General features: G+C 40.5%; 2 protein-coding genes across 2 annotated transcripts; one reads left to right on the top strand and one right to left on the bottom strand.

Moving 5' to 3' along the window:
* Positions 1-871: 871 nt before the first annotated feature.
* On the top strand, positions 872-5829 carry LOC127645383 (transmembrane protein 151B-like). The gene is made up of 2 exons (XM_052129019.1): positions 872-931; positions 3803-5829. Exons 1-2 carry the CDS (start codon positions 872-874, stop codon positions 5567-5569), a joined length of 1827 nt encoding a protein of 608 aa, XP_051984979.1. The 3' UTR covers positions 5570-5829.
* A 13347-nt stretch (positions 5830-19176) lies between these two features.
* Positions 19177-24915, bottom strand: tmem179ba (transmembrane protein 179Ba). Its single transcript, XM_052134445.1, has 5 exons — positions 24802-24915; positions 23441-23628; positions 23036-23173; positions 22818-22896; positions 19177-20561 (listed from the first exon to the last, which is right to left on the bottom strand). The coding sequence occupies exons 1-5, from the start codon at positions 24895-24897 to the stop codon at positions 20409-20411; spliced, it is 654 nt and encodes a 217-aa protein (XP_051990405.1). The 5' UTR covers positions 24898-24915; the 3' UTR covers positions 19177-20408.
* Positions 24916-25115: the final 200 nt, after the last annotated feature.

The following is a 25115-nucleotide window of genomic DNA, read 5'->3' on the forward strand; positions in this document are numbered from 1 at the left end:
TAAAAAAATTAAAAAATAGTTAAAGAAAAATATGCTTGACTGGGATATGCAATGTGACTTGACAATGTGTTTATTTAACTTGCTGTGTAGTGTATTTAATTTTTATTTAAGCTCTTTGTCTTTGATCTCTGTCCTATGCTTCAAACCATAAAAAGCTAACTTGCTGTACCTTACTTTAATCTCTGAAGCATACGATAAATAAAAAAAAGGCAGAATTGGCATTCAAGTGGGAGAAAGAATTTCAACTGGCCGTTGGCGCAAAGGAAGGGAGCAGTTGCATTACTTTAGTGCAGGTGGGTGACATCAGTGTTAAGAAAGCAGCGTTGAGGTAACAGCTACCCTGCCAGGAGGAGATTGGAGGGGGACTCCGCTGACGTCCTCTGAATCTCCCTCAAGGAGAAAAACACATCGACAAAAACAAATAGGGCGCCTTGGATCCACGCTGTTTGCTTTCGTGGAAATGCGTTTTGATGTTTTGCTGGCTGCAACTATAGTGCAGAAGCTCGTGCGTGTTATAATATTCTTGATGCATTCTTTTCCCATCATCCATGTTTCAGGACATACAGCCATAAGATTAACAACGACGTTGTAAAGGTGATGAAGCTAGTGGTGAAATGGTCAGAACCGAGAGACTATTTGAGAAGATATGCATGCACTTGATGTGTGAAGGGCAAGGAGAAGACCGATCCGGGTGGGAAATGTGGCATTGGTCATGCGACTTCGCCCAGGGTGCCGCGCTGGAGGAACCGTATCGGGATCCGCGGCGGATGGGGTGAATCACTCGCAGGGGAAGACCCGGTCGTGGGCCGCCACATCCCGAGCCGCCCTTCGGCCATCCCCGAGTCCCCCGTTTTAGAGGAACGGAGGAAAGATGCAGGAGACGACTGTAGATGCAGAAGAGCCCATACTGAACGGGTCTGGGAGGGAAGAGGTGAGACATGAGCGTGTTTGGAATAAAATAGTAATAAAATACTGCAATGACTCAAACTTAACGCACACCGGAGTCTGTGTTTACACAAACACGTTAATTGTTAATCAGCAGTAGTGTCAAACGGGATTATGACGCCACAGTGCCAAACATCTGATTGGTATTTCAGACTCATAATAGTATTAGTGTTTAATATCAAGATTTTTTTAATTATGACTGTTTATGTAAGGAAATACAACAACCCCCCTGTCTTTCTCCCTTTAAAAAAAAAAAAGTATATATATATATATATATATATATATATATATATATATATATATATATTTAACATCATGCTTTTGCTAAATAGGGTGGGGGTACCATGTTACAGTGTCAGATATTAATACCATGATATTTACATGGTACACCAAAGAATAGCCTATCATGGTAGTGCCATGATATGTCCAAAATAATGGTAATGTAGTGTGCTATAGCTAGATAATGCTGCAATGTGTCATATTACAAACCTAGAGTGTTTCTTAGAATACTTTCCTCCCAGGATGGTATTAATTAATTTATTTATTTTTGCTCTCTCAGATCTTGGCAATGCTGTTCCCCAGAATGTATCTTTCCCTCCATCAAATTTTGTCTCTGTACTACTGTATTTAGCCCTCTCACTTTAACATTTATCTTGCTCTTCAGGCTGAAGGATGTCGTCTGACCGGTAGACTATCTGATCAAAGGAGGTCTGTGTTATTTGAAGGTAGATAATGACTTCAGTCTGGTCAACAAATATGTGACAAAGCCTAATACCAGAGTCAGCACTGACCTCCAGGCCCTCTATATTAACAAACAACAGCATCTCTCTCTCTCTCTCTCTCTCTCTCTCTCTCTCTCTCTCTCTCTCTCTCTCTCTCCCTCTCCCTCTCCCTCTCCCTCTCCCTCTCCCTCTGCAGTTCATTCATTGGTACTGAGTTAACCTCCTGTCTCTTGTTACATGAAAATCAATAGAAATGGAGACAGATTGAAGGGAAGAAAGCTGTGTGATATCAGAAATGCAGTTTTAAATTAATTTAGATGGCAGCAGTTATAGGGAGAGAGAGAGCTATTTCTGTACATTTCAGTATGGCATTAGTGTGGCATTGGCTGTTGAAGGATTTAGAAAGACTTAAATCAAGTGAAAGATGTTGATTGAATATGTGGTGCATTTCTCTACGTACCTGCAAACACATTTATCTTAAAAAGTCTCTCTTTTGCCGATATTTCACTCTGCATAATGCAGAGTGAAATAACATTATATTGCTCTCTCTTGCACAGCCAATTCTCTTTTAGTCATTTACTTTTAACCAAATCATATATTCAGAAATTAACATTTGAACGATGTAATTAAATCTTAAGATTTTGTCCATGGCACCTTTTAAGTTTAAGTATTTTTTTATCAAGAGCATTTGAAGAGAAGGACGAAGAAAGCATTTGCTATTTATGTGCAGTTTGACAAGGTGCATTGAATTAATTAAGTAATTTTAAAAATCTACTCTAAAATGAATTAAAATACAGCCTGTATTGTACTGAATATGCCATTTATCTGGTTCAGCAGGCCATTACAAATGGTCTGTAAATTATGTGTAAGTGTGAGAGTAGAGAGTGCAAGGAAACAGAAAATTGAAATTAAAAAATTAACAAAATGCTCCCTGTGGGCAAAACCTTTTATGAAAGCGCTCATGATTTTTCCCCCATTGTCTTTATTCTTTTTTTTTTTCTGTGATCTTATAACATGTTTAAGATGTTTTATAGTGAGCAAATTAGCATTCGGCCATTGTTATCACTGCAATACAAGCAATAACCTCTTCTGTACACTCAGATCTCCTTTGTATCCTCTGTATCCCTTTAAAATCTGACTATCCACTTTTAATTATGGCATTGTTTTAATAGATTTGACATTCATCCCAGTTGACAGAAAATACTAGATAGAGCTGATGTATTTAGCATCCATTATTTTGTCAATTGACAGCCTTGTCAAAAGAATTTTAGATTTACAGTAATAGGCGTTTTAAATCATTTAAGGTAGGATTGATCGCTCTACTATATACTGTATTTAAGATATGACTTTGGACTAAGAAATAACCTTTAAGGGGTTGTCTGTTGATTGAAGAAATAAATTAATTGAATAAAATTTCTCCCCAATTTCACATTCCCAATGCTCGCCAAGTCCTCGTGATGGCGTAATGACTTGCCTCAATCTGGATGGCGGAGGACAAATCTCAGTTGCCTCCATGTCTGAGACAGTCAGTCCACGCATCTTATCACATGCTTTGTTGATCGTGCTATCGCAGAGATGTAGCGCATTTGGAGGCTCACATTATTCTCTGCGGCATCCACGCACAACACACCACGCGCCCCACCAAGAGCGAGAACCACATTATAGCGACCACGAGGAGGTTAACCCAACATGACTCTACCCTCCCTAGCAATCGTGCCAATTGGTTGCTTAGGAAGCCTGACTGGAGTCCCTCAGCATGCCCTGGATTCAAACTTGTGACTCCAGGTGTGGTAGTCAGCATCTTTACTTGCTGAGCTACCCAGGCCCCCCTAGTGAAGTGTTTTCTTGTGGAATTGAACCATACATTTTGAAGTAATGTGGATACAGTATATACTGTATATAGTTAAACATATTCCACCAACTGGCTGGCTCTCTAGGCTATATTTAAATGTTCAAACCAATAATCTAAATACTTTTGAGGGTTTAACTGTATACAAATATATTTTTTTCTTTTTGGAATGATGTAGCATATTTTCATGTATTCCAGCTTCTGTCTCTCTGTTTCTGTCATTGTTTATTTTACTCTCTCACTGTCACCTGTCTCTACTGTATTCTCTGTCTCTACCTCTCTGCAGCTGCATCCAGTGAAGCAGTCGTTAGCTGCCTCTCTGTGCCGAGGGTCTCACTGGAAGTGTCTTCTCCTCACTCTGCTCATGTTCGGTTGTTTCGGCACACTGGGCTGGTGCAACCTCTGCAAAGTTCCAGAGCTAGCTCCAACAGAGCCAGAGGCTGCTGTTGTTGAGCCCGGAGACCCCTCTACAACCTCAGCAAGCTCCAGTGTTTACATCCCAGATGAACTGGATCTAGAGGGTCCTTGTTCCAGTGGCTATGTTTATATCCCTCTTGCTTTTCTGGCCATGCTGTACGTGGTCTACCTGGTGGAATGTTGGCACTGTTACTCCAAGACAGCCATGTTGGCTCAAGCAGAGGTTGCGGACGTGTACGAGCGTGTTCAGAGGCTGCAGCAGGCTACACCCTGTATCTGGTGGAAGGCCATCAGTTATCACTACTTGCGACGAACCAGACAAGTCACACGCTACCGCAATGGGGACGCCTATACCACCACACAAGTGTATCATGAACGTGTAAACACACATGCAGCTGGTTCAGAGTTTGACTATGCACGGTATGGTGTTAAAGATGTATCAAAGGAGTTAAGGGGCCTAATGGATCACCCGGTTGTACGGCTGCGCTTCACTAAATGCTTTAGTTTTTCTAGTGCTCGGGCAGAGGCTGCATACCTCACCCAGCGTGCACAATTTTTTGGTGAAAATGAGGGACTGGATGACTACATGGAGGCACGGGAGGGAATGCATTTTAAGAATGTGGACTTCCGTGAGCACATTCTAGCCTTCCCTGACCCAGCCAGACAGCCCTGGTATGCCAAGCGCAAAGTTTTCTGTCTGGCCTCAGCTTTACTCCTTTCCTGGCCACTTCGGGTTGTTGCAGAGTATCGCACTGCATATGTACACTACCATGTAGAGAAACTGTTTGGTGATGCTGATAATAATAGTAGGGGGGAAATAACTGAGAATGGTGTGGGCAATGAAAATGGACATGGAAATGGAGGCGGCATTGGATCAAGCTATCGTACCATTTCTCGTGTTAACACAGTGGACATGACGGAGTTGGAGTGGCACATTCGCTGCAACCAGCAAATGGTGCCCAGCTACTCTGAGGCCTTGTTAATGGACCCTGGTTCAGGTACCAACCAGGGGACCAACAATTCTCAAGCCAGACAAGGGACTAACTCAACAGGGGGTGGCCCTACACTTCCAGTGGCCTTTGCCTCAGCTTACTTGCTCCAGAGCTGTCCTCGCTGCCGCCGTACTACAAGCAGCGCCTCCTTGCCCTCCAGGCTAAGAGGCCCAACAGCAGCCCTGCTCAGTGGAATGATGGCTGGGATGAGGACCAATGGGACTGGGGGTGGTCCTGGAGGCCCAGGCAGGCTGGTTCTGAGCAGGAGTGGCTTCTCATTGGGGCGTCTCCAGGCTCCTCGCCCTTCGTCACTCTTCCACTCCCGCAGTGTTGGTGGAGGACTAGCAGCAAGAGGAGAAGAGGGAAGTGGGGGAGGTGGTTTTCTAGCTTTGGGGTCTAGACAGGATGAAGAGAGCAGAAGAGTGCTGGAGGGAGAGGGTGATGAGGAAGAGGAGGTTGGAAATGAGGTGGAAAGAGAGGAAGATGGTGAGAGGGAAGGGGAGGAAAGAGAGCAACCAGAGGAGATAGAAGAAGAGGAAGCAAGAGAAGGAGATAGACCTCCTGCATATCAGGATGCATTCTTTTTCCCTGTGTTGATTGTGCATGGAGAGGAGAGTTGTCATACAGGTGGGGACATTTCCTGAAAATAAAAACTGCAAAGGTAGGGTATAATGGGGCTAAAGACTCAGCAGGGTTAAAGGCTCCATTGATTTAATTTTTTCCCAAAACACTAAATGGCAACAAAAACTACCACAGCACTTTCCTAAACACCTGTTTGACAGTACATGGGAAAATTCTTCTTATCAATGAGATCAATACGTGTGTTCTATAAAGGTTGATTTTGAGGCAATTTTATATTTAATTTTTTTTTTTTTTTTTTAATGTTGCAAATGTATGCAGTTTATGAAAATCCCTGAAATTAACAAATATCAATATCAAAACAATATAACTTTAAAACCCTAGGGGCCTTTTACCCCAATTGTGGTGTAAAAGGCTCCCTCACCACCATTTTTTTTTTTTTTTTTTTTACAAAAGTTTTGTTGAAACAACCTTATTATTTATTTTCACACAAATGATGTTGCTCCATCAATTTTCAATAAAACTAGATTTTTATTTTTTTATTTTTTGCCTTTATAGATGTTGTGACCAGAAAAAAAGCAGAATTTCCTTTAGCCCCCTAGTACCCTATGTCTGAGTAAAGAGATGGCTGAATAGCTGGAAAAGGGAGGATGGAATTTAACATTGAGAGGACGAGAAGGTCAGATATGCTAGATCTTCAGTAAACAAAGAGTTTTGTTATAAACTCAATCTATGCAATAAAGAAACAGCAAGGTAGTGTTTGTAAAATAAGGGCATATGCAACAAGAGAGGCAAGAACTTACAAAATACCTTGATTCCTTTGGTCATATAAAGGAAAGCATTACAAGACATGCAAATGAAAGACAAGACCATAGGAAAGTCTCCCAAAGATGACGGAGGACAACAGAAAAGGTCATCAAGTGGGATGAACACAAAAGAATGTTATTAACCTATACATGGCCAAATTAATGGTTCTGTTTTACTGGCAAAACCAAAAGAACAACCTTATTAAACTTGCATAAAATACTTTGGGATTCAACTGCTTGAGGAGTTTCACCATACATAGTTGTTTAATACATCCATTTTGTTCCTGCAGGATCACAAGCCCAAGTCCCAATAAAATGTATGATTTGGTTTACTTAAAGAAAACATAGTAAAGTGTGTGGAGATATTTTCCTCAGCAAACGCTATAATGCAAATTCTTGTTTGTTGTGAAGTGTACTGTGTTGACAGTATGTGTTTTATACAGTATGTATTGTTTGTCAGTCATTAACTCTATTTGTACAAAAGCATATCACCACTTTTGCCTCACAAATAGCTTGACACGGAAGAGCACTGCACAGACATAAAACTATAGCATGTTGCCTTTGTGGTCCTCTTTGATTGGCTCAGTTGTCACATGTGTATATAGGCCAATCGCTGACAAGAATAAGTGTGCCAAGATACATCCGTCTCCTGGTAACTGCATATGAGTAGATCCTTGTGAGACACATCTTAGTTGTGAGTTGATTGCAGGATACATATGTCAATGTGTTGAATAACTGCAAAACGTATACAACTCAATTAGTCCTGCTTGTGTTATGCTTTCAAGCTATAAAGATGTTCTTCAAGCACACAAACTTAAATGCAGACAAAAACACACCTTGACAAATGCACATTTAAAGCCAAATACACAAGCTTCGTCCTAACATAAGCCTAAAGCATGCAGTCATGGTCTCTCTTATCCTTAAGCAGGGTTGATAGATGTTGCAACTGTATAGCAGATTGTTAAAAAATACCTTTAAGAAAAAGAAAGCGTTCATGCAATACTGCCGAAATGTTCTGTCACAAAGTGAATGTTGATCTAACAGTGGTGTGGTGTCTATTTAAATCACAATGAGAATGTAAACTATCATCAGTATTCGACTGTGCATTGTGTTTTATCCATTCACCTGTTAGAAATAGAGATGGATGAAGTCTAGGCTCTCAGAATACTTGAGTTTCAGAATGAACAGGCACCTTCCACAAATAGGGTACAAAATGTAACCTGAAACTCTTGAAAAATGTAGTATTTTTGATTCTTTTATTTTTTATTTGTTTTAACAAGATGTCAGTGAAAGGAGGTGCTAAACCTTCAGAAAATTGTGATAAATTCAATAATTGCGAAAAATATATTCAAAATGAATTTAATATCAGTTCAATCAGTTCAAATTATGACACTTTTTTATGATTTTAATAATTGGATACTAGTTTAACTGACAATTAATAGTTCTCACAACAACAAAAAACATGGGATTTGTGCCTCCAATGCTTTAAAGTTATAGGACACCAAAGTGTACCATATTCGTGGAATGTGTCACCAACTGAATCTCTAGAATTTACCATTGTTGGCTTAGACTTCTAGAACCTCTTACTGATGCATGACATGTCCTCTAGAACTAGAATGGAGGGCGTTTTTTAAACTAGATTTAGCACACTTAATTTGCTTTGTGCAGGTTGCAAAAGATTCAGATTGTCTTGAGATTAGCATATACGTGTTTTCAAGGGAATGCAAATTTGTAAACAGGTTTTTTAAATATGCTTTTGGGAATTAAATGAAACAAGAACCCTTTAACATTTTTTATTTTATTTGAAAATTTTAAAGTAGGAAATGTAGCATAACAATCAAAAGCAATATTTTCCTTATTGTGACAATGCCCAGAAAATGATCGTTTCACACTAGGAATAGACCAATTCATCAAGATGTCTGGAACATTGTTTAGTTTGTTCAGCTGAAATACAGGGACTTTATAATTGCCCCCTAAATTAGTAGGTTGTCAGCAAAAAGTATTGCTTTGGTGCCTAAAATAGGTTTGCCTGAATTATATTTTACACTAGTAAAGTGATTTGGCTTGGCCTTGTGAAAGGAGACATGTACAAGTGTGTGTGAGTGTGTTGGGGACCAGAAGGGTATAATGAGAGTCGCTGTCATTGTCGATGATGGAACATAATAAATTACTTGTTTTAAAGTCTTATTTTGTGTCTTGTCTTAATCATACTAACAGTGATCACACATTAAACCATTACTTTTTTATTTTAAAGTGCTCTATAAGTACTCTAAGTTACTTTGTGCTTGTGTATGTTTGTGTGTTTGTGCACCCTTCTGGCAAGAGGATTTCAGGAGATGTGTTTGTGCAACCACATGGCCAATGTTGGTATTACATGTTTCCTAAAAAGCTCCATTGATATTGAATTTTAGCCAGTTGTAAAGATAACTTTTCTGTTTATCCTTAAAGGAATAGGTCCATACAATGCAAGTGAATAATGACCAAAATTTTGGTGCTCAAAAAGCACATAATGGCAGCATAAAAATAATCCATATGACTTCAGTTGTTTACTCCATGTCTTCTGAAGCAATCTACTCAGTTTTGGGTGAGGACAGAACAAAAAGTAACTCCTTTTTTACTGTACATCTTGCCATTGCAGTCTGTAGGCATAATCATAATTTCAAGCTCAACTGCATTTCCTACCTTGCCATCTCCAACAATCATGCCACACTCTAAATCACTGAGATAAATTTTTTTCCCCATTCTGATGGTTGATGTGAATGTTAACTGAAGCTCCTGGCCTGTATCTGCTTTTATGCACTGCTGCCACACAATTGGCTGATTAGATAATCGCATGCATGATGGTTGGTTGCACACAGGCTGGTTTGAGTATTTCTGTAACTGCTGATCTCCTGGGATTTTCACACACAACAGTCTCTAGAATTTACTTTGAATGGTGCCAAAAACAAAAAACATCCAGCGAATGGCAGTTCTGTGGATGGAAATGCCTTGTGGATGAGAGAGGTCAACAGAGAATAGCCAGACTGGTTCAAACTGACTAAGTCTACAGTAACTCAAGAATATAATCTCAGCTATTCTGAGATGCGGGTTGGTGCTGTTTTGGCGGCACAAGGAGGAACTACACAATATTAGGCAGGTGGTTTTAATGTTGTGGCTGATTGGAATACTTTAAACAAAACAATATTTCCTCCTGAATCTCTTCTATTTTCAACATGCAGTTGTTTCACTGATGGTATATGTAATTCTCTGTAGTTTAAAGGAGTGTCGGTTTTAGACTCTAACCAACTCCAAGTAATATTAAATAATCAATTCTCAAGTAGTATTATGATATCTGAACTGTATACAATTGTGACCAGGCGGAGGGCGGGGCCGGGTCGTGATTTTACACACCCGCCCCCTTATCAGGCTAATCAAGCCTCTGTGAGGGATAAAGGCCGGCGGTGGTCGACAGAGTGTTTACGGGCAGCTGTCCATCCTATGTGTGTGTCTTTTTGTATAGTTCTTCATTAAATATAATTTATATTGTCAAGCCGGTTCTCGCCTCCTCCTTTCCATTGAACTCCTTTACACTGGTGCCGAAACCCAGGGAGGAGGGATACGCCGTAGGGGAGTTCTCGACGCTACAATCCACCCCAACGGAGCAGCTGCAGCCATCCACCGGAGGATGGAGGAGCCCAGCCACCTGGAAGCGGAGGAATGGCCGCCAACCGCGAGGGGAGAATGGGCTTCTAACCGACCGCCTAGAGCGGTCAGGGCCGCCGCTGCCAGGGGCTGAGGAGACCCCTACCAGCTGCTGAAATGCGGCGGGGTCTGAGACCACGAGCGGGGAGGGGCTCACTGCAGACTGGCAAGAGCGGGAGAACTGTTGCCAGGGGCAGGGGAGACTCCTTCTGTTCCCCAAGAACGCGGCGGGGCATTCTATCCCCAAGGGGCTGGAGGACTGCCTCCGATCCACCAGGGAAGGCACAGCTGTCATCCGTTAGAGGGTGGAGGGGTGGCCGAGGACCAAGCTACGGCGTATCGGAGAACCGGCAAGTAAGTGTTTTTTTTTTCCTTCTCTCTCTCTCTATCCAACTGCCACTCCACATTGGCCTTTTCCCTCTCTTTTAAATTGTACAGTTTTCTGGGGGGGGGGGGGACTGCACTGTTACAGGGAGTATACTGATTTAAATGAAGTACCTTAGAATATCAACTCTACAACAAGAAGAGAAGATACAATAAAATATATAATAATGAATATGCTTAAATTAAGCTCTTGCTAATCAACTAATAATTTTTCACATATTACATTTACATTTATGCATTTGGCAGATGCTTTTATCCAAAGCGACTTACAGTGCACTTATTACAGGGACAATCCCCCCGCAGCAACCTGGAGTTAAGTGCCTTGCTCAAGCACACAATGGTGGTGGCTGAGGGGATTGAATCAGCGACCTTCTGATTACCAATTATGTGCTTTATCCCACTATGCCACCACCACTATATTAGTTTCAGCGTGTTTTATATCTGCTTTAAGTCGCATGTGTCAGCAATACCTCTTCCTGTCACAACAGCAGCGTAGCTGTCTGTCTGTCGGCATGCGGTCTCAACCTATCCACATAGTCAGGGGGTGTGTTCTCAGAGCTTTTCAATGTTACACCCTTGATTGTTTTAGCAAATATTCTCATGCCCTCTTGATGAAATGTGGATACAGTCATATAGATGGTCATGAGTGATGCTATAGCTAGATAATGCTGCAATGTATCATATTACCACCTAGAGTGATTCTTAGTATACTGTCCTCCCAGGGTGGTGTTCATTTAAAAAACATTTTTTTTTTGGCTCTCAGATCTTGGCAATGCTGTTCCCCAGTGGCTGTTGTTTTACTTCCAGCTCTTTTTAAAATGTATCTTAACCTCTATAAAAGTTTGTCTCTGTAATACTGTATTTAGCCCTCTCACTTTAACATTTATCTTGCTCTTCAGGCAATGGATGAACATGACATCGATGGATGTCGTCTGATCGGTAGACTATCTGATCAAAGGAGGTCTGTGTTATTTTAAGGTAGATAATGACTTCATTCTGGTCAACAAATATGTGACAAAGCCTAATACCAGAGTCAGCACTGACCTCCAGGCCCTCTATATTAACAAACAACGGCATCTCTCTCTCTCTCTCTCTCTCTCTCTCTCTCTCTCTCTCTCTCTCTCTCTCTCTCACTCTCTCGCAGTTCTCTCTCTTTCTCTCGATTTTAAAGTACTTCATTAGCATAATTGTGTTAACATACAATATTGCCAAAGCATTTAATAATAAGCATTTAACAAGACATTATGAACATGAAAAATACTGTGACCGGCAGTGATTGGTTTCTGAAGGTGTGCAGCTCAAAAATGTATTTGTATGTGTGTTAAACGTATGAGTGTCCGCCAACTAACACATGCGTTTGATCCATTTCTGCTGAACTGGAAAACTGTGGCATGAGGTTTGAGAGTTTGTTAAAGTATTTCTCTCACACCTCTGTACATTTCTCACAGTGAAGGAGAAAGTGTGTCTGTCACAACTTCACCATTGTCACAGTGAGCAAAGACTCGTTCTTCCTTTGGAAACCATGTTTGTCTGTGTCTGCCTTTTTCTATGGCAAGACTGTGATCACTGAGCCTGTATTTGGTGAGGATCCGTCTCTGTTTTGTATCTCTTTGTGAAGAGGTTTGTTGGGCGGGAAAGGAGGAAATGGGAAACTTGGGATTTCAACTCAAATGTAGGACTAAAAATGGGTTTATATAAAAGAATAATATCCAAATGATCACACAACAGGGTAGCTTTTCAGCATTCACGGATCAACACAGTCTTTTTATAGCTCTCTCCCCTCATCTCTGGGATGGTCCCTTTTTATCGCTCTCCCTAGTGCTTACTGCAATCAGAAGATTATAGCGCTCAGGTGTGTGCACCCTTACTGCTTTCTTTCTCTCCAGACGAATGCTTGACCATGCCCCTGCCGCCACATATCCCCACCTGTGTCACGTGTAGGTCAGTAGTAGCAACATGTGAGTAATTAATAGAGTTAATACACACCAGGGCCACATGATGTGGCATCTGAATTTCAGACAGTCAGTATTTAATTGTCTCACCAAGAGACAAGCATGTATAAGACTTCCAAGCAAAAGTTGTCATTATGACTGACATGCATTTAAAACAGAGAGAGGGAGAATGTTCCTTATTGATTATCCTTTATATATGTAAATAATCCCCACAAATGTTCCTTATTTCAGAATTGCAATTCAATTTACAATTTGACATTCTGCCACTTTGCAAATACAGAGAGAAAGAGTGAGTGAGTTTAAATCCTATATATTTATATATTCATATACGCCCCCGGTCTCAGGACCACGTCAAACCTGAATGGCTGAAGAGCCAGATACCTGCGAGTGATCTGTGCGTTGGTATCTTTCATGCGGTGGAGCCATTGGAGTGGGGTGTGATCTGAACAGAGGGTGAAGGCACGCCCCAACAGGTAGTACCGTAGAGTGAGGATGGCCCAATTGATGACAAGAAAATATTTTTCAATGGTGCTGTACTTTGTCTCCCTCAGTGAGAGAATGCAACTAATGTACAGCACCGGGCGTTCCTCCCCCTCCACCACCTGCGAGAGCACCGCCCCCAACCCCTTGTCTGAAGAGTCCATCTGTAATGTGAAAGCCACAAAGTGCAGCTTTCACCTGTGTAAACGCCTACTGACTCTGCTCCATCCACTGGACCTTGTCTGGAGCTCCCTTTCTAGTGAGATCAGTCAACAGGCTGCTGACATCCGAATAATTAGGCACAAACCTTCTATAATAGCCAGCCAGCCCCAGCCCGTCTCACCTCCTTTTTGGTCTTGGGTATTGGGCAGGTCACAATCGCTGAAGTCTTATTAATTTGGGAAAGCACCTGCCTGTGTGCCAAGTGGAACCCCAGATACCATACCTCCACCCATCTAATTGCACACTTCTTGGGGCTTGCCTTGAGTCCCGCTCATCGCAGCAACCTCGGAACATCCCTCAGAAGCTGCATGTGCCGCTGCCAATAATTACTGTATATAATGATGAGCCTGAGAACTCGGTCCATGAGGTGCTGAAACGTAGCTGGTGCCCCAGACAAAACGAACGGAAGTGTCACAAATTGTCATAGTTCCTCCTGACACTCCCAGCACTTACACTCCACAATCTCTCTCTCTCCCGAATACTAATCACCTGCACCTGAAACTCGTTCCCACATAAATCAGCTTCACAGCATATAAGATCTACTCTCCCGTCACTCTTTGTCTGGTCTCCATGTTGATCACAGACTCACTTACCTGCTTTCTCCTCTAGACGTTCCTTGGTCTTCATCCCGAGCTCCTACGTCCCAGCAACGTTCTTCAAAGTTCTCCTCTCCAATGCTCCAGCGTGTTCTAGCTCCTCACACCAACGCTCCATCATCAAGTTCCCGTGATCTCTTCTCCATTGCACTGCAGTCAGCGCTCAGGTTTACATGCTCCCCTTTATCCCTCAGTAAACCACACCTCCGGGTTTAACACTACCATCAAGTCTGAGTACCTGTTACACAAATCAGTGTATGCCAAAAGGTGTGGAGAAAGACGTTTTTTCACAGGACATTGGCATTAAGGGTATCTGCCAATAAACCTTTGTCAAATCCAGTGTTGAGTAAAAGTGAGCTGTGCCCAACTGATCGAGCAACTCATCAATACGAGGCATTGGATGTGCGTCAAATTTAGACATCAAATTGACTTTCCTATTATCCACACAGAATCGTACAGACCCGTCGATCTTAGGAACTAGGACAACCTGGCTGGACCAATCGCTGTGGGATTCTTCTATTACTCCCATATCGAGCATTGCATCTTATTATTCCTGAAAGTTTTTTTTTTTTTTGCTCGTGCAGTTGGTAGGGATGGCTATGTACCACTACCCCGGATGCAGTCTCTATGTGGTGCTGGATGAGGTTTGTATGACCCGGTAGAGGAGAAAACATGTCTGCAAATTCTTTCTGCAACTTGACAACCTCTGTCTTGAGATGGTGAGAGGTGGTCTCCACAAGTGACAGGATTGTTTTTTACGTTCACCTCCGGCCCGAGCTCCGCCCTCTCCAGAATTACAGCCAGCATCATAGGGACTTCCTCCCTCCATAATTTCAGGAGGTTGATATGGTATATTTGATGTGCGTCACCTCTATCTGCTAATTTTACTTCATAATCGAGATCTCCCACGTGTCGTGTGACCTCAATGGGCCCTTGGCGAGTAATTTGGAGCTTGATGTGGGAAGTAATATGAGCAGTAATATGAGCTGTAATATGAGCTGGTGCATATTCCCATAGCCGAGTACCCCTGTTATACAGTCGGTTTTGACGTTCTTGAGCATGGAGCAAATTCTCCGGTGTTAGTTGACCCAAAGTGTGGAGTTTTTCTCTAAGATCAAGAATGTACTGAATTTCATGTTTGCTGTTTGAAGGTCCCTCCTCCCAAGCTTCCCGCATGATATTGAGCACACCATGCGGCCGCCGCCCATACAGCAGCTCGAATGGGGAAAACCCTGTGGAAGCTTGTGGGACCTCTCAAACTGCAAATAGCAGGGGTTCGAGCCATTTATCCCAATTTCTAGAATCCTTGTGCATGAACTTACAAATCATATTTTCCAGGGTTTTATTAAATCGTTCCACCAACCCATTTGTCTGTGGATGGTAAACACTGGTGCAAATACCCAATAATTCATACAGTTTGCATAGTGTTCGTGACATAAATGTATTGCCTTGATCAATGAGGATCAATACAAAGAACTAATACAAAACGATGTCCGCGTGCCGTCCGCTCTAATGGCCTGATGCAGTCCATGCCAAATCTTGGTAACAGTGGGATAAGTCTGGGTGTCCAATGAGCACACGGCCAGCCCGAAATCTCGGCCATCCTCTCGAACATATCAAAGAAGGCCTCAGGATCATCTTCTGCACTAATCTTCATGAGGGAGACTGGAGGCATGGGGGCTGCTGTGTCCAGGGTCACAGCCGGGGCTTTCTCCTGGTTCAGTAAGCTCCGGATTGCATGCCGGTCCTCTGCTTGAGCTTGGAGCACCTCCTGGAATCGGCGATCCTAGTCCTGGCGTAGCTCAAGCAGGGCCTGATGTTGTGCGTGGTGCATACTGGCGAGGGAATTTATTACTTCTGTCAACTGCGAGGACTCCATGCCGGCGTGTTTTGGCACCAGTGTGAAGAGGTCCGCTGGGTGGGAAAGCAGGTAATGGGAAACTTGGGATTTCAACTCAAAGGTAAGACTTTAATTTAACAAACTAAAAAAAGGCTTTTCACCATAATATCCAAATGATCACACAATAGGGTAGCTTTTCAGCATTCACAGCTATACACAGTCTTTTTATGTCTGGTAGCTCTCTCCCCTCATCTCTGGGGTGGTCCCTTTCTATCACTCTCCCCAGTGCTTACTGCAATCAGAAACAGGAGTTAGACATTTTTGACACAGTTGAATTTACGTGTGTCCAGAATTTGAGGGATCATTTTTTTATATGTATAATTAGGGGGTATCTGCCTAGTTCGACCAGGCATGCATTAGGTGTTCTTCTCTCTCTCTCTCTCTCTCTCTCTCTCTCTCTCTCTTAATCCTGTCATCTGTTTAATTTGAGGTGAAGAAGATGTAAGCCACACGTTAGAGAAAATCACAAACTTAACAGTCTACAACTAAACTGCCTCAGACGACAAAAGAAAACAGGAAAAAAAAAGTGTTTGACCAGGACAGTGTCAAAAGATTTATCTGGTGAGTCTGGCATGTAAATTGCTGCTTTAACCTATTTGCATATAACTGTAACTTTGAGATACTGAGAAACCAAACACAAACACACACAAAAGCCTTCTATATGGCTGCCTCTCTATTTGTTATCACTTTATCTGCTGTTATTTTTATAGCGTTGTGCATTTTAACAGGAGCTAATGTTGGCAATCAGGAAGATGAGCTCGATGTGAGAGAGACGCGGTAAGCCTCTGTAAGCTGCTTTATACCGTTTCAAGCTCAGCGGGTGTCACGATTGATAGACACATTTACTCTTTGACTGGGGTGTAAATGAAAAAGACAAAAAGCATTTTACAGTCTTTGTATGGTGAACACTACTGAAACCCTCCATTTTTATTCATCACAACTTTCTCCAGTTAATTCAGCTGTTACCTGCTTAACGCACAAACTCAGTTCAAATTTTACGAGTTGGTATTTTTAGGCTTAGGTGTGTATTTTTAGTTTTGATCAACTTTGTAATCTTCACAACATAAATATGCAATATTCAAACCAATATCCTGTGTTATTAACATGTTTGTCCACCACAGGCACCGAAAATTCCAGTTGGTAAAATGGAACACATTTTTTATGATTATAATGATTGGTCTTTTCTTTTTCCTGCTTTCCATTCTGAATTGTGATTGGTCTTTTCTGTCTTTCATCTCTTACTCATTGGCCATCTTATTTGCGCATTACTCACAAACAATTATGACACAAAAATAATTAATGATACGAGTTTGAATTTTTTTGGCCAACAGAAACTGTTATTAATCAACTGTATAAAAATGCATGTGTAAAACATGTGATAACCTGCCCCAACCTGACATTTATGAAGAACCCCTTTTCCTAAGAACAGTGTTCAAACTTTCGGTTAAAATCTGCCCTCATTAGTTGACTTTTGCCTTTATGTATTCTATTTTGATTTTATTGATTTCACGTGTTTATCTACATATTTTTGCATTGCTCTCGAATAGTGTCGTCAAAACTTATCGTAATACATGACTATGAATTAGTTTTGAATTAGCTGTTTGAAACAAACACACAAAACCACAGCTAGAGAAACAAGCAAAATGCAACTGGAATTGCTGAGATAAAGCCCTTGTGACAACTACCCCATCTTACCTAAAACTTTTATCACTTCATTTGCTGCCTTGCAAGTAATGGCATCTCTTTCAGGAACAGAAAAATCGAATATTTATGTAAATTAAATGTATTTAAATGTGGGACACAACATTACTCACCTTTACACAGTGGAACTATATTTACGTACCCAGTTATATTTTTAAAAACGTATAAGGTTACACCTTTTCTTTTCTTTTTTGGGACATTTGTATGGTTATTGGGACATGATGAGGACACACTCAATCTTTTTTTACACCTCATTTTACACCAAACATCCCCCTTACTTTTGCTCTTGTCAGAAGAAGCCTTTTCTGAGATGTGTGGAAAACCTTCCTACCCATGACCACTCTCCATTCTCTTTCTCCCAGGTGATGACTGAGATGGCTGAGGCTCAGACCGATTCGGTGGTGTCCAGTATGGAGGCCATGCTGGTGGATGCTGCCCACATACAGGCGCAGTGCAAGGAGCGCAGTGCAGAGCTGGCTGCGGCTGCTACAGAGCTGCATGAGGAGACCCAGAAACTGCGTGAGCAGTGTCAGGCTACACAGCTGGACATGGCCCACCTCCGAAGGACGCTGGATGATCTGCTGGATACAAAACACGCTTACGAGGCCCGTGAGAGACAGGTCCGTAAACTCAGCAAGCAGCTTTAGAAGGCAGGAGGAGACAAAGGAGCAAATAAGAGATAAGAAAAAAAGAGAGGACCGTAAGACATTAATACAGAGGGTAAAAAATATATTTGTCATTAATAACAAAAGATTTATATAATTTCCAATACTTAAATAAAAGTTACTCAAACATGCAGTCCTCTGTTAATTGTACCAGAACACAATTGTTCAGTATTATTTATAAAAATGTCTAACTTACTTGCTTTGTATGAAATTTGGTTTACTCTCTGGTTTGTCTTTGTTGAGTTTGGATCCTCCACACATTTTATGATGTAACAATGAAATAGAGCACAACAGTCTGGTTCCCAAAGTAAAAAGGTATTTTTTTTCTCCAGAGGCAAATGGATTTAACAAAAACGTAATAATTTAAAGACAACCCCATGAGCTCAGATGTTGTTAATCGATGGTATATGTTTCTGTTGAAGCAATCAGCCCGCATTATTTCAATGTAATAAAATAAAACAATTAAATCACGTTTAATAGCAGAATTTGTGCTGAAGAACTACACTTCCCATGTAGAGACTCGCGGCAAACCCAGATTGCCAAACAAGCTCTTGAGGCGGTCTCCTCTCAAATTACTTAAATATTTGCTTAGTATCTGCATATTTTAAAATACATTGTTTCTATACTTATTATCAACAACTTTAAATCAATATTGTTCTATAGTTTTTGACATGTCATTTGCCATGCTTCTTAATATCCCTTTCCTAGATCATTCCCTCACGAAAGACGGTATACGGTCACAAAAAGGTCTCGTGCTTTTGTCTTTTTGTCCGTTTTTTTTTTTTTTATGTTGCTTTACATTTAAGTTTGTAATGTTGTGTTTCACCTTGGAAGCTGGTCTGGTTGGTTAACGACTGAGAACTCTTTTATGAAGACCAAATCCTTATGGGAAAAAAGGAATGGGAAAAACACTTCCGGAACATAGATGGCTGGAAAAAGTGGGCGGGCACTGTTGCACTATATTGCCTTGCCCTTTTCTGGGAACATAATAGTTCAGCATTCTGCAAACTTTCATAGCAAATAGTTTCTCTTATCTGGAACAGTCAGAACAGTTGTCTAGTGATAAACTGCCTTCTGAAGTGATTTTTGGACTTGTCTAATGCTCCTCGGTCAAACTGAACAAATAAAGTTTAATCTGAAGTTCTTTAAAGGTAACATTCTGCAAATGCTGTTGCAATTCAGCCATACTTGCACTATTAGCATTCTGCATTATCATAGCATCATAGTGAGTGGTCATCAGGCACCTATAGAACATACAGACACAGAGTGACGCAGTAAGCACTTTTAAAAATACTGGGTTGACCAATTTATTTGCATGTACTTTGAAAGGTTCGCATAAACTTAGACTCCGGCATACTGGGTATACAACAGATTTTGTATCCATAAAAAAAAACTGTGCATATGTATGAACAGTAGTTTTTCACAAAACAAATATGGGAAGTTAAAAGAGAATGTATAAAAACTGCACAGAGAGTAATTATTAGGTAAGCCGTATAAACCATGTAATGACTGACATAAACATGGGCACTATGTGCTGCAGAGAAGGGCAGAAGGACGCTGTGTTTTTGAGGACTTTAGTGCTCAGATATGGCACTTGGCCTGCAGAAAGCAGATACCATCACTGGCCAAATTATGGATTTATTTCCCTGTCATCCCAAACACACACACCAATCTCCCGTGACTGTGTACAGAAAAACCCCATTAAAAATATCTCTGCTGGGCACAAGATATAAGAATATCTAAACTCTCTCAGAAAGACACTCTCAAGCAGTTTTGCTCATGTTAAGGACGTCAACTCGCCAAGGACTACAAATAGGAGAAATGTGAAATTAGGGAAAATGGCAATTATGGGAGATTCCTAACCCACAAAACAGGGACACAAGCACCATCTGATGGGATTTATAAAGTAATACATGTAAGCAGACAGCAGAGGGCAAAAATGTACAGTGACTTTACTTGTGTTAGACCATTCAAAAATGACAGTACAGTGGGTTGGCTTGGGTTAACACCAACTCAACCAGGTTAAATTGAATGGCAGTTATTTCAGGCATACCTTTAAACTGACATTTCCACTCGTGGCATTTTTAGCCATGGAATAAAACACCAGAATAATGCAAAGGGCACAAACAATATTCTTAGAAATATAGAGATGTCTTTTCGCTTTTATTTTTTATATTGTTTTGCTGCTCTTAAAAAATGCGAAAACATTGTCAAATTTGATGTTTTTATGGAACGCGATGTCTCGATCAGTTCAGGTCACACTACCAATCTGGCAACCGCACACTCTCACCTGCCAGGTCTGTGCTGCCAGCCACAGATCAGTAACCATGGCAACTAACCCCTGGCAATGCTAGAAAAAAAAAAAAAATCAAGGCTGTATACTGATGCTGCCAAAATCCTCTCTCCTCGGCTAGCCGAATGCTAGCCAGCAGTGTGAAAGTGAGAGCAAGTGTTACGTATGTGCTAGTATGTGTGTGTTCATGTGGAATGTAGACCGTTTTAGAGACATATATTTCACTAAGGATGTCCCGGGTTGAAGAAGGGTTCCGTTTCAGAGGGGGCGGCTGACGGGTCCTCTCCTCCTGTCCTGTTTTCTGACCCTAGTTTACGCTGGACCAGAACCAGAACAGCTATGATCATCCATAAGAACAGGTTCACCCATACTGCCGTCTAAGAAAAGCAAACAGAAACAAACAATTTTGTCAACCATGACGTTAAACACCTAGCATGCAAATGCTCATTGTAATATGAAAAACAAAACTGAAATTTGGAGGGCAGGTTGTGGTCTGACAGGTTGTGCACAGCTCGAGTCATTTCCTGATCCCATCCCCCCTCCCCTCTCATTGTTTCCTGTCCTATCTTTCACACTATCCTTTCCCAATAAAGGCAACCCTCCTGTCAGCTGCCAACATAAGGATTTCATTTAAATGTGCTATTTAAGTAATGTGTCCAAGTTCATTACAAGTTCAGCTCATTCGACAGCAATGTTGATAATCACAAAGAGATGAAAGTTAATGGGTCCATGACATTAAATATACATGGTTTTAAAAGTATATGGGTGTTAAAGTGATTTTAGTGTGATAAATTCACTTACTAACCTTATCTGTGAAAAGGTATGTCCAAAATTACAACTTTGTTGTCATGATGATTTAAACCCTGCACTGGTAAATCCTGATTTTATTACACCGAGATAATTTTTTACATGTATAATGTTCATCTTGTAGCTATACTTTTGAAAAAGTGTGTATTTTAACATTTAAAGCCCCATTCACTTCCATTGTAAGTGTCTCACTGTAACAATGATTTATTTTTATTTTTTAAAATGAGGGACAAGTCTAAATAATTTTAAATAATGCCACAAATGATGTCAATTAAGCTTAAAGGAATAGTTCACCAAAAAGTTTAAATTATCATAATTTTCTCACCCTCATACCATCCCAGATGTTTATGTCTTTCTTTCATCTGCTGAATGCAAACAAAGATATTTAGACATATTTATCAGCTCTGTTGGTCCATACAATGCAAGTGAATGGGTGCTAAAATTTTGAAGCACAAGAAATCACACAAGTTTGCATAAAAGTATTCCATAAGACTCCAGTGGTTTAATCCATGTCTTCAGAAGTCATATGATAGGTTGGGTGAGAAACAGATTTCTTTATTTTTGAGAAACAGAAGTTCTTTAGATTTAAGAACATTTAAGTCCTTTTTTACTATAAATTCTCCTCCCTACTTAGTCAATCTCCACTTTATATATTTTCAAATTCTTCTTGTGTTTTTGGTGATTCACATTCTTCATGCATACCACCCCCTACTGGGCAGGGAGGAGAATTTCTAGCAAAAAAGGACTTAAATATTTAGCGGTTTCTCACCCACCCCTTTCATATCACTTCTGAAAATATCGATTAAAACACTGAAGTAATATGGATTACTTTTGTCTACTTATGTGATTTTTGGTGCTTAAACATTTTAGCACCTATTCACTCGCATTGTATGGAACAAAAGAGCTGATACATTTTCTAAAAATCTTTGTTTGCATTCAGCAGATGAAAGAAAGTCACACATCTGGGATGGCATGAGGGTGAGTAAATGATGAGAGCATTACATTTTTGGGTGAACGATCTCTTTAACTTGTATTGAACCTGGAACATTTCTTTAAAAAGGCAATTCTTCCTTGGAAGTTTCCACAAATTTGGGACAGTATGGAAAATATTAATAAAAACAAAAAGAAGCATTATTGCCCGGATTACAACTGTATGGCTGTATAAGTGCGTCTGCAGTCCTGACGTGTCTCCAACTGAGAACATGTGGCAGACTAATGTGGCAATTGCACAGCTGAAGACCTGTATAATGGATGAAAGGGGGAAAATTCCACTTGCTAAACCTAAACTTGTGTCTTCAGTGCTCAAACGCTTAATAAATGTTATTAGATAACATTATGATGTTACATATTGAGAACTTTTTTTGGAGTGTTGCAATCATTTAATTTGAAATGAGTGTGCATTTAAATAATAATAATAATTAAATTCACAAGGTGAAACACCAAATAATGTGTAGAATAGGGTGAATAGAATTTACAAACCATTTTTTTCTTTTTTATTAGCATTTTCCATACTGTCCCAACTTTTTTCTAAATTGGGGTTATAATAAGTGATTGATGTGTTAGGTATTTTACATAGACACCTGTGCTGGTGCTTGAGCAACATACAGGTGAAAGTTAAAAAAAAAAAAAAAAAACTGTTTCATAAACTCAAATTAAGAAATGTAACCACATTAAATATACATAGAATTAATCTCAAAAGTGTTTAATAAGTCTAAATTAGATAAAGCAAAGAGGTAAATCAAACAATATGCTGGGTGTTCTTGCACTCTGTATTTCTAAGTGTGTGTGTGTGTGTGTGTGTGTGTCATCAGGGGTGTTTTTTCTACCTCTGCATTGTGTAGGTTTGAGTAGAACTGGTTTCCATTAATAGGGCTCATCCAAAAGTTATTTTGTGCTTCTTCACACCTGCAATTGCCAAAAGGTTTAAGCCCTCATAGTCAGTGTTAAATATAGTTAATAATTAGTCCTATATGTCAATTGCTGTTGTTTTCATGAACAAAATCCTCACAAATCAGATGGAATTGTTGAGATCTCTCTCTCTCACCTAGTTATATTTGTGATTTGAATGAGCACTGAGTCACACAGTCGATCTCTGCCAATTTTCAGGATGCATCCCGTAACCAAGAGAAAGAAAAGGAAAACTCCACACATGCCGAGGGTAATGTTCATGCATAATTTCTCTCTGATACCAGACAGAGACAACAGTCATTGCACAAAAAAGGGCATTAAAAACCTAAGCAAGAGGCAATGTCAATTTATGTACATATTCTTCGCATAAAAAAATGGCCACAATGTATCAGATCAAAGGGCTTCTTATAGATGCCGTTTTATACAATCTACGCATTCTGGACCACAGAATAACAGGAAACGGAAAAAGAGGTACCTCTAGATAACCTCTGTTTTAACAAACACATGAGCAGCACATGATTTCATGAATTCCTGGACACACCTTTTCACCTCTCCATCAACACGGCTGGTGTAGATCCAGTATAGGGTGAGGGAGAAGCAGAAAACAGCCACACACACTGATATGGCTGACACAAAGTAGCACAGTGAGGGAGAAGTGGATGAGAGCACACTGATGGAGGAGTTCACACGTACTGAACCATATAGCATACACTTCCCAGCAAAGCTACCCTGTGAGAATGGAAAGACAGAGAGAATGATATTTCCGGGTTACAGGACTGACCCGGATTTTGTTTTTACCATAATAAGCAATATTAAATTACCCCTGGTGAACAGTGGAATAGTTCACTCAAAATGAGAATTCTCTATTCTTTTACTCACCCGCATGCCATACCACATGTGTATGATTTCTTTCTTCTGCTGAACACAAATGAAGATTTTTAGAAGAATATCTCAGCTCTGTTGGTCCATACAATGCAAGTGAATGGTGACCAGAACTTAGATGCTCCAAAATCACATTAAGGCATAAAAGTAATCCATACGACTCCAGTGGTTGAATCCATGTCTTCAGAAGTGATATGATAAGTGTGGGTGAGAAACAGACCTCCTATTTTACTATAAATATTTGTACTTCATGCATATCATCAATTATTAGTCGAGGCTGGTCAAAGGTTGAGATTTATAATTAAAAAGACTTAAATATTGATCCATTTCTCACCCACACCTATCAGATCACTTCTAAAGACATGGATTAAACCACCAGAGTCTTATAGATTACTTTTATGCTGCCTTTATGTGCTTTTTCAAAGTTCTGGTCAACATTCACTTGCATTGTATGGACCTACAGAGCTGAGATATTCTTCTAAAAATCTTGTGCAGCAGAAGACAGACATATTTGGGAGTGTGGGAAAATGATGAGAGAATTTTCATTTTGGGGTGAACTATCCCTTTATCTGCATTATTAATGTGAACTGACTGATGCTCCTTCACAAACACACATTTATTTTACTCATCTGACTTCAATAATCCAAGCACTCTTGGAAACAAATTCTCTGCTGGTCACATGACAGGTCCTAATTTTGTTACACTTTCAATTTCTCTTAACTTCCTGGTTTTATCTTTATCATTCATTATTTCTGGTACGACATGGCTCACTGCAATGTTCAATACAGTGACATGTTCTTGATACTTAAATGTAACTTATTTTTTCGGTCATATGACTATGACGATGTTTGGAGAAAAAGAAGTGCCTACATAATTGCACTGGACCAAACTTCAAGCTGTTTCACATCGACTTTAACACCAAATATTTTTTGTATTTATCCCACTGCAGATCAATGTGAAACACTTAAGCGGGAAAAGTATGTTATATATCTTATGCAATCAATAATAAAGAGGAGATACCTGTGAGATAGTAACGGAGGCCGCTGTAACGATCCCACATATAAAACAGATGCCGTACAGCAGCAACTCCAGCAGCAGATGCCGCGGCAGCGCCATGGCGTGTGTGCGCACGCGCGCACTTAAACTCTAGTATTTAACCAGCAGCCACGGGGGCGCGCATTGACACTCATGAGTTAAGCACAATCATGTGATCGCACAAACTCATGAGGAGACAGATATGTTTCTAAGCAAGTTTAGGATCATTAGGACTGGCTACCACATAGACGTTCAATACACTTGTGTGTAGGCACGTGCTATCAGGTGCTTCGACTTAC

The sequence above is a fragment of the Xyrauchen texanus genome, chromosome 1, assembly GCF_025860055.1.
Source record: "Xyrauchen texanus isolate HMW12.3.18 chromosome 1, RBS_HiC_50CHRs, whole genome shotgun sequence".
Classification (NCBI taxonomy): domain Eukaryota; kingdom Metazoa; phylum Chordata; class Actinopteri; order Cypriniformes; family Catostomidae; genus Xyrauchen; species Xyrauchen texanus.

Bases quoted from the DNA above. Each gene is read 5' to 3' on its own strand.
- LOC127645383 (XM_052129019.1), top strand. From the start codon at position 872: ATGCAGGAGACGACTGTAGATGCAGAAGAGCCCATACTGAACGGGTCT. The intron at 932-3,802 runs GTGAGACATGAG...ACCTCTCTGCAG, and splicing joins ACGGGTCTGGGAGGGAAGAG to CTGCATCCAGTGAAGCAGTC.
- tmem179ba (XM_052134445.1), bottom strand. From the start codon at position 24,897: ATGGCGCTGCCGCGGCATCTGCTGCTGGAGTTGCTGCTGTACGGCATC. The intron at 23,629-24,801 runs GTATCTCCTCTT...CCATTCTCACAG, and splicing joins CCTCCGTTACTATCTCACAG to GGTAGCTTTGCTGGGAAGTG. The intron at 22,897-23,035 runs GTGAGAGAGAGA...TGGCAATTGCAG, and splicing joins CAAATCACAAATATAACTAG to GTGTGAAGAAGCACAAAATA.